We start from the raw sequence: 10579 nt of genomic DNA on the forward strand, positions 1-10579 counted from the left end.
TTTGTTTTATTTTTTTGTATTAATTATCTATTGCTCTACAACAAATTACCTCAAAACTTAGCAACTGAAAACAGCAAATATTACCTCACACAGTTTCTGAGGGTCAGGAATTCAGTAATGGCTTAGCTAGTGGTTCTGGTGGAGGGTCTCATAAGACTACATCATCTAAAGACTGGGGCTGAAGGATCTGCTTCTAAGATCACTAATGTGCCTCTTGACAGGAGGCTTCACTCAGTTCTTTACTGGCTGTTGGATGGAGGCCTCAGTTACTTGCCATGTGAGTCTTTTCACAGGGCTGCTCACAACAAGGCAGCTGGCTTCCCCCGGAGCAAATAGTCCAAGAGAAAGAAAGCAAGATGGAAGCCACCGTGACTTTTATAACCTAATCTTGGAAGTGACATAGCATCATTTCTGTCATATTCTATTGGTCACATAGACAGTGTAGAGGGGGACTATACAAGATTGTGAATACCAGGAGGGTGGGGATTATTGGGGGCCATCTTGGAGGCTGGCTACAATTATGATGATACATATGATTTACCTGTAATATAGAGTTGAGAAGAGTTGAATACATATTTCACAGCATTTATAATGAAATATATTTTCTTTCAAAAAATGGAATGACATCATGAGAAAATTGTGTTTTAGTGTTATTGTCACATTATTAATTCCCTTCATTTAACCTATTATATTGCCAGAGTTTGGTAAAGTTTTGATAATTTGCATAGCATTTCTGAAGGACCATTTAAACAATTACAAAGGATTAACCAAAATGTCTGTCAAATCAATGGACATTAAAGATTGACAGCACCTTCTAGAGAGTAGTTCATTTAAGAAAAGTAAATTTGCTTTGTTTCCTCATGACAGCAACAATAACAAGGTAAAAATGAGCTATCATTTTCTTTTATTCCATGTTACTTCTTAAAACTTTTTGGGTATGTTTTAGACATCTTGAGAGCTCTGTTAAATGTTTACTTATATTAAAAGTCAAGTAGAAACAAATGTTGTAGAAGATAAAGATTTGTATAGAGTGAGCACTGACAAAATATTCCTGGACTAATATCTAAGATAACTTGCATTTCATGTTGCTACAAGTCAGAATATTCTAGTTCCTTAGAGTTAGTTCTGTAGAGCCAGGTTTTGGTAATGCCTTCCATCAGATACTATAATGAGCAGCCCTTTTAAGGTTAATTCTTACAATATGCTAACTACTCTTCACATTTTGGTGTCTCTAAAAACGTAGAAACACAACATTTTAGATCTGGAAAGATCCTTGGAATTTTTGATGTTAAAGTATTCCTTATTCTTGAAAGTTTGGAAATTACTGTATTCCATGGTGTTGCCTCCCCATGTTCTCTGTTTTACTTTTAAAAATCTTATTGAAACTTAGAACCTAGTGACACCGCAGAGCAGTGTTGAATCACTGATAATTATTCACTGAATATAATCTCCAGAGAAAGCCAATACTAGTTGATACACAGTGATCTCAAAGAGTAAGAATAGAAATCAAAGAAAGACATTGGTGAGACTGTGTTCTTTTGAAATCCTCCCCACCCCCACCACACACATACTTATGCAGTGATCAGTTAATAGTGCTTCTCTTTAAGTATTTAACTTCCTTCTTAAAAACAAGAAAGGTTAAGGTTAAAAGTCGGAGTCATGACAGGTATAGCACATACACACAAACACACATTCCATCACCTGTGTTTTGCTGATTCTTCTACAGGTTAAAGAGTTATGGCTTAGAGTCAAGATCATATTTACAAAGTTTAATTCTAAAGAATTTTGTTTTTCTTTTCATTTGGCTTTTGGAGTTAGAATACACTGCATAGAGCTAGTTTTAGCCAAGGATTACCCCAAGCATAAAACTAAGTCTTTTCTCTGACAATCCGTACCCGTTGCTGTCGAGTCGATTCCAACTCATAGTGACCTTATAGGACAGAGTAGAACTGGCCCATAGGGTTTCCAAGGAGTGGCTGGTAGATTCGAACTGCTGACCTTCTGGTTAGTAGCCGAGCTCTTAACCACTGTGCCACCAGGGCTCCTCTAATTTGCACAAGAGTTACTGGACTTTAGCCAAGGTTGAACCAGTCTTCGGTGACTTCTTGTTGTTAGGTGCTGTTGAGTCGGTTCCGACTCATAGCGACCCTGTGTACCACAGAATGAAACACTGCCCGGTCCTGTGCCATGCTCACAATCATTGTTATGCTTGAGCCCATTGTTGCAGCGACTGTGTCAGTCCATCTTGTTGAAGGTCTTGCTCTTTTTTGCTGACTCTGTACTTTACCAAGCATGATGTCCTTTTCAAGGGACTGATCCCTCCGGACAACATGTCCAAAGTATGTGAGACATAGTCTCGCCATCCTTGCTTCTAAGGAGCATTCTGGGTGTACTTCTTCCAAGAGAGATTTGTTCATTCTTTTGGCAGTCCATGGTATATTCAGTATTCTTCACCAACATCATAATTCAATTGAAGGCATCAATTCTTCTTTGGTCTTCCTTATTCATTGTCCAGCTTTCATATGCATATGCCAGGTCCTTCTTCCTAGTCTGTCTTAGTCTGGAAGCTCCGCTGAAACCTGTCCGCCATGGATGACCCTGCTGGTATCTGAATACTGGTGGCATAGCTTCCAGCATCACAGCAACATGCAAGCCCCCACAGTACGACAAACTGACAGACACGTGGGAGCATCAATGACTTAGCTAAGTTTTATTTCCTAAGTTTGATTTGCAATATTTTCCAAGTTCATTGACTAGAATATGCATATTTATGATAAGTTCTTCATAAAATCTGATTGCTTATTATTCAGTACTTTGTGATCTTTTAAATGTTTTAAATTCATATTTTGATTTTTATGTTACGATTGAATTTTTTTCATTTATTTTAATAATAAACGAATCTTCCTTGTTTTCTTTTATAAGAAAGTATTCTCCTACTTCTTTTTGTCCTTTTTTAATTTTTTGGTAGTTTTCTCCAATTCTTTATCATTTCTCTGCAGAGGATAACTACAAATTAATCCTCTAGGATACAGTTTTTCTTAGAGTGCAGTAATGTGAACATAACAGTTTATTAAAGTCTCCTTTCTAATTATTGCTTTTTTATACACGTTTTTAAAGCCAATTTCAGCCTCTAAAACTCTGGTCTTTTGGGGCATTTATTTTAAATTTTGTTTCTATATCTAATAAAGGGGTTGTTTCAGTTATCTATTCATGCATAACAAACTACCCCAAAACTCAGTGGTGTAAAATAATTGTTTTATTATTTCTCATAAGTCTAGGGGTTAACTGGGGCTCAGCTGGATGGTTCTTCTGCTGGTTTCACTCAGGCTCTCTCATGCAGCTGCAGTCAATGACATATGGGGCTGAAGTATCCACAATGACTTCATTCTGGCTTCTTGGTTGGAAAGCTAGGCCCAGCTGGGACACTGGGACAGCTGAGCCTCTCCTCCACATGGCCTGTCCATGTCATCTTTCCAGCAAAGTAGCCCAACTTCTTACATGACAGTTCTGGGCTTCCAAATGAGAAAAGTAGAAGCTACTAGACCTTTTTAAAGCGAAGTTCCAGAATCATTTCCACCACATTCTGTTGGTTGAAATGAGTCACAGGGTGAGCCTAGGTTCATTGTGGGAGGGAATATACAAGGGTGTGACTACCAGAAGGCATGGTTCATTGGGGTTCATCTCTGGAGACTGGCTACCCCAGGGGTTATATTTTCCTTTTCCTCAACTAAGACATCAATTCCTTTCTACTCCTTTTTCAGTTCCCTGTGTTTCTGATGGTTTGCCTAAACCTGCAAATAGCACTTTCTCATCCATAAACATGAAGAATGTCCTACAGTGGAATCCACCAGAGGGCCTGACGGGAGTTGAAGTTATTTATACTGTGCAGTGTTTCATGTAAGTTGGTTCTTTTCCCTTTGGCTAATTTATAAACACAAGACTCAGACTCCTGTTACTTGTACAGAGATAAACCATTTATGGTAGTAAGTGTTTGATAAAAAAAAAAAAAAAAAAGGAAAGTTTTAGATATTTCATGTTGAATTTTCTTACCATGTTTTGTTAGATTAAACTAGGAAAACTGTGGAGAAAGAAGCATTGGGCAGCAGGCAAAGGGAGCTTATTTAATAGAGAAAAGAAGTCAGTCAAAACATGCTGTGGATGAGCAAACAAGAAAACACATTGTCTCTAAAACTTAAAAGCCTACTGCAATTGCAGGCATTCTTAGACTTAGTGAAACTGAATGCAGAATGCTGTGCAGTTAGTTTCTTTTAAAGATAGCGGCGAATGGGCATTTTTACTTTTCACCTTTCTCTCAAAACTCATTGCAAGCCAGAAAGAATGCAAAGCAGATAGACAATGCCCATCTACAAAGAAACGAAGGAAATGGCCACAACCCCAAACCACAAACTATGAAGCACACGTGCCAAATACTGTGGGAGCTGAAGGAAAACAACCACAGAGGATGAATGCAAATATATACCTACTAGAACTTCAGCGGAGCCCTGGTGGCACAGTGGTTAAGAGCTCAGCTGCTAACCAAAAGGCTGACAGTTTGAATCTTCCAGCTGCTCCTTGGAAACCCTATAGGACAGTTCTAGTGTGTCCTATAGGGTCGCTATGGAAACTTCAACAGTAGAAATAAGACAACAGTAGGAGTAAGTAGATACTTACTTCATAAGTAAGGGAAGGCATACCCAACAATCTGAGAGTGTGGAAATTTAAGGATTTCTGCCACCAGGAATTGAAGAAATGTCCCTGTGGAGCCCCAGTTTGTGCCACAGAATGTAGAAGAGGGAGGAGCTGAAAGAGAAATCAGGATCAAGTGACATATCCATTGTAGATGCATAGTCAGAACCCAGGGACAAGCCTGGAGTGAGATGTATACAGGACGGAAAGGAGGTGACGATGGCTGGGAGGCAACCTAGAAAGCCTATGCCCTGACACGTGTGTTATGAGCTACATCAGCCTCCTGCAGCCCAAAACCTGAAGGCAGGCAAGCGTCCTGACAAAGGGAATGATAGATTTGGTGAGGGGGTGTTTACAAAAACACAAATGAAAATTGTGGAGAGCAAAAGCTCATTACATGACCCCCACTCCTATACTCATTCACCTAATATTCAACAAACAGCTGGCCCTATTCAAAGAGTAATCATCCATTAAAAGAGTAATCATCCCAAAGAAACCAGCACAGTACGTGTCTATAATTACTGAAAGGGGAAAAGAGGTAAAAAGAGTACTAGTAAAAGTTCCTGGAAAACTTGCCCATGGAAATAGCAGAAGAATCTAGACAAATAATTTTTCATAATTATAGAGTCCACAAACAAGATACTCTCTCTAAAAGTGAGGTTCAGAGAGGGATTCTGAGATGACAGGAAGAACATTGTTTTAAAAGCAAGTTGGCAGAGCTTAGGAAAAAATATTATCTAGAGATTAAAAATCTATTATAAGCTACCAAAAAATAGAGTAAACCTGACTGAAAACATAACCAGAGACACAGTAGACAGAATAGAAAAAAAATTCCAAAAAAAAGATAAAAATTATTCTAAACAAGGATTATAGATTAGGAGAAAATAAATGAAACAGAAAAAGACATTTTAAAATATAATGGGAGAAGCTTTTCAGTGATGATAATAATAGCCTACATTTATTGCATGTCTGCTGTATGCTGGGCACTGTTTTAAATACTTTACATAGATTATCTCAATCCTCCCAACAACCCAATGAGATAATTACTATTATTGTCCCTATTTTGGAGCCCTGGTGGCACAGTGGTTAAGAGCTACGGTGAGCTATGGCTGCTGACCAAAAGGTTGGCAGTTCAAATCTACCAGTCTTTCCTTGGAAACCCTATGGAACAGTTCTACTCTGTCCTACAGGGTTGCTATGAGTCGAAATTGACTCAACGACAACAGGTTTATCCCTATTTTACTCTGAGAGATAGGACATTTAAGCCGTTACCCAAGATCATACACTTAGTAATGGTTAAGCAGGTAGTGAAGAATATCTGAAGCTGCATATCATAAATACATGCTTTGCCTAGAAATTTTTTTTATTGTACTTTAGATGTACTTTTACAGAACAAATAGTTTCTCATTAAAGTTAGTACACATATTGTTTTATGACAATGGTTAACAACCCCACAGCATGCCAGCAGTGTCCCTTCCCAACCTTGGGTTCCCTATTACCAGCTTTCCTGTCCCCTCCTGCCTTCTAGTTCTTGTTCCTGGACTGTTGTGCCCCATTGGTCTCATTTTGTTTTATGGGGCTATCTAATCTTTGGCTGAATGGTGAACCTCAGGAGTGACTTCATTACTGAACTAAAAGGGTGTCCGGGGGCCATACTCTCAGGGTTACTCCAGTCTATGTCAGGCCAGTAAGTCTAGTCTTCTTTTGTGAGTTAGAATTTTCTTCTCCATTTTTTCCAGCTCTGTCTGGGACCCTCTGTTGTGATCTCGGTCAGAGCAGTCAGTGGTGGTAGCTGGGCACCATCTAGTTGTAGTGGACTCAGTCTGGTGGAGGCCGTGGTAGTTGTGGTCCATTAGTCCTTTGGACTAATCTTTCCCTTGTATCTTGTTTTCTTCATTCTCCCTTGCTCCCAAAGGGGAGAGACCAATGGAGTATCTTAGATGGCTTTTGCCTAGAAATTTTTAATAGAAACAGTAGAAAGACATATCCTGGCAAAGTTACTGAACATTAAAAAAATGAAGTAATTTCATGGCCATGCTAGCAAAAGCAGAATACAAGTGAGGAAAAATGGGGAAGGAGGAAGATTTCTGTCTGGCAACACTCAGTAATAGAAGACAGTATTATAACAGCTTATGAGGGAAAAACAAGTGTGACCTTAGACTCATCAAATTGAAGAGACACGTATTTTCAAGCAGGTGGGAACTCGGGATATCACTCCCCTGAAACCTTGAGGGGGTAGGCTACTGATTAAAAACGATATCCAGCTGTCAGAGAGATGAAGATGACCATGAATGAAGAATTTAGTAACGACAAAGTTTTGTCAGAATGACTGGTAACATGCTTTGAATCTATCTAAATACGGAACTAAGACTAACCAGTGATGGGAGCTGTGGTTATAGAGCTCCATGTAAATGTTTGAACTTAAACAGTAATATATCTAACAAAATCAGAAAAGTAGAACTGTATTAGTTTTCATAGCAGGAGGCCATTAGATGTGATCTAAAATGAGAATATTTCATTGTTTTAATAACCAAACTCAGTATTTTTCATAAACCATTTTCCTAATTTAAAAGATGATTTAAGAACCGATACCTCTTGTGGTGACAAGATATCTGAACTTCAGAAATTTCTTTAACTTTTTTTTTAATTAAACTTTTTTTTACTTCAGCTTCTTTTTTTAAATTAAAGTTTAAATCAAGTGTAAGACTTACTAAAGCCACATCTGTAGTATCATCTAATATCTGTCCATCTGTTCAGCTGTCTAATCATCCCTCTACATATAAGCATGTCCGTATGTCCAGAATCACGTACACCAAATGTTTCAGGGTGATGGATTTCAGAGTGATTTTTTTTCTCTCCTGACTGTATTTCTCTGAACGTTTTGATTGTTTCAATGAAAAAACATGTGCCATGTTTATGAAAACAATAAAGTCATTTTTTACTTTGGGGAAAAAAAAAGAATTCTGACTACTAAACCCAGTGAAAGACTTCAGCTGCTATTCTAGAACCTCATTCTCGTTTCCACAGAGTTTCTCAGGAGACCATGTTGTAGGAAGAAAGACATCACTGCAGTAGGAAATGGCTCCCAATTATGTCCTCACCTCCTCTTCCATTAGGTGGAGCAAAGAGCTTGCTCTGTCCTTCATATGTTTATGTGATTCAGAAAGAAAAAACAAATTGGCCTAGTCAGAACTGCTATGTGAGAGTAGATTAATTTAAATTGTGCAACTTTTTAAAAAAGAGTATTTAAAAAGAAGCTTGCCATGTAGGCGTTCTTACGTGTCTGCGCATGTGGACACTGTGCAGGAACACAGGGAGGTGGATTTCACTGCCAGCGGGCTCCCAGCTCAGGTTTGTGGTCAGGAAGTCCTCGGTTCAGAGCCAGGCTGTGAACCTAGCTGTACAACCTTGGAAAGGTTACATATTATATTTATACTTTTTGTGAAGTGTATTTTCAAGTAGAAAATACAATTTTAACAAATGTTTAAATTATACCTGTAAATGAACTTAATACAGAAAATATAGGGTAGCACTAAGAGCACAGGCTTTGGCATCAGGGAACCCTGGTTCAAATCCCAGATATGCCTTTTACTAGACATGTGAACTTGAGCAGATCCCTTAATCTTGCTGAGCCTCAGTTCCACATCTATAAAATGGGATGAAAATAATGGTACTTACTTCTTAGGGTTGTTATGATAATTAAATGAGATAAAGTATGTCAGCCCTAAGTACCTATCCCAGCACATAATAGGCACCTGGTAAGTGTTTTTTATTATTACCAGAAAACAGAGACCATTGAGGACCCCACATGACTTTTTGCCACGCATAAGCATCTTTTCTAGAATGCTTGTTGAATGACTTAGTTCTATCAATTTGTCAGACCTCCTAAGCATTTTATACTTAATACAGTAAAGAGCATTTTCTCCTTCATCAGCGTCTGTCATGGGAAGCTGCCCTGCCCCTCACAGTTTGAGGAGGGAAGATCAGATAAGCTATGGCAACATTTTTCAAACCACAAGTCAAGACCCATTGATGGGTCATGATATCAATTTCAAGGGACATAACTAGCATTATTTTTAATGGAGTGGTATGGAATAGAATGGAGTAGAATGGAAAATAGCTAAGTGCATGGCATGTAATAAAGTTTGTGTACTGTAAAACTTTTGTTTATAGTATGGGAGATATATGTATATTTTGTGAGCTTCATCACAATGTAAAATGTATTTCTGTCTATGGATCACAGTCAAAAAAGTTTGAAAACCCCCAATGGTGATTAGTTAGATGGAAGAGTTGGCCAGCAAGTTCTAGCTATATAATGTTTTGGCAGGTATGGTACTTAACGAAACAGGAGACATTCACTTTCAGGGTCTCCTTTAGAAATCTGTTGCCATATTCTGAAAAGGGAAGGCATCCCTAAGCTTTGGCAATTCTTGACAAAGTTGGCATTTCTTCCTTCTCAAGACATGCTGTTGCTTGACTTTTGTGACACCTGTTTTTCCTCCTTAGCTGCTATTTCTAAGTCTACTCTGTACTCAACTTTTAAATCTTGATGCTTCTGAAGGTTTATCCTAGGCTTTGCTTTCTCTCCATGGATAGTTTCATTCACACCTCTGCATTTAATGAGCAGTTTTAAGTCATTGACTCTGAAATCTCTGCCTCCCACTCACACCTCTCCTGAGTGTTAGTGTCAACTGGACAACTACATTTGGATATCTGTTACATAACTCAAGCTCAGCATGTCAAAAACTGAACTCATTCTCTTTCCCTCCTCCAGCCACCACCCCATTCCCCAGACCCACTCTTCTTGAGTATTCTTGTCTTGGTAAATGTACCACTCTTCAACCCATCTGCCCAGACAAACAGGCATCATTGTTAACACCTTCATTTTCCTAATCTCTCATCATACCAGTTGCCATCGAGCCTGTTCCAACTCATGGCGATCCCATGTGTGTCAGAGTAGAACTGTGCTCCATAGGATTTTCAGTGGCTGATTTTTCAGAAGTAGATCACCAGACCTTCCTTCCATGTGCTTCTGGATGAACTCAAGCCGCCAACCTTTCGGTTAGCAGCCAAGTACATTAACCATTTGCACCACCCAGAGACTCCTCAGTCTCTTACATGTATCAGTTATCAAGTTCTGTCTCCTAATATTTCTTACTTTTTCCCTATCCTTATTAGTTTCACTGCCACCATCCTGGTCCAAGACACCTGTATCTTCTACCTGGGCCACTGCGGTATCCTCTCTACTACTCCCCAGGCTGCCACTCCTAATCTCTATCCATTACGTTCCCCACACTACCACCAGAGTTAGCTTTCTAAAACTTGCCTCTGATCTTGTCCACCAACACCCCTGCCCCTTGAATATGCTTCATACCCCCTAGCATGGCCTTCCTTCTGCCTCCACCCACCGCTTCAGAATCCTCTGCTGCCATGCTCCACTTCAACAGTCCAGCTACACCAAACCTCTTTCTGTTTTTTCCAAGTGTCTGGCCTTCACCCAGGCTATTCATTCTTTCTGAAACACTAGTTTCTTTTCTTGTATAATTCTTAAGACTTTCAACCCTCATGTCTCAGCTTAAACCCCGCTATTTCTTAAAGGCCTTTGCCTGACCCAGGCCTAAGAGTCCATGTCGTCTGCATTCCCCTTCATCTAGTGTTTCCCCTAGCCTAACCCTCATCACATTTTATTGCAAATATTTGGTTCTCCATCTTCTCTGTTTTACTGAGTTCCACAGCTGTTTTGTGTGCCTCCGTGTCTCCAGAGCCAAGTGGAATGATAGCCACATAGTAGCGCTCAAGAAACGCTTATGGAGAGGACTCCGGCAAGATGGCGGTCTAAGCAGAAGCACCACGCCGTCCCTCCACAACAAAGATCCGAAAAACTAAGCCAAAC

The 10579-nt window shown here is 39.3% G+C and overlaps 1 protein-coding gene across 1 annotated transcript in view; it reads left to right on the plus strand.

Annotated features, from left to right (window-relative positions):
* The first annotated feature begins 3707 nt into the window (after positions 1 to 3707).
* IL20RA (interleukin 20 receptor subunit alpha) overlaps positions 3708 to 10579 on the plus strand; it is a 34970-nt gene continuing 28098 nt past the window's right edge. Inside the window, 1 exon segment of the mRNA XM_004368887.2 lies at positions 3708 to 3897. Within this exon segment, the coding sequence (XP_004368944.1) occupies positions 3821 to 3897 (77 nt within the window). The 5' untranslated portion in view covers positions 3708 to 3820.

The sequence above is a fragment of the Trichechus manatus genome, unplaced genomic scaffold, assembly GCF_000243295.1.
Source record: "Trichechus manatus latirostris isolate Lorelei unplaced genomic scaffold, TriManLat1.0 scaffold00002, whole genome shotgun sequence".
In the NCBI taxonomy this organism is placed as follows: domain Eukaryota; kingdom Metazoa; phylum Chordata; class Mammalia; order Sirenia; family Trichechidae; genus Trichechus; species Trichechus manatus.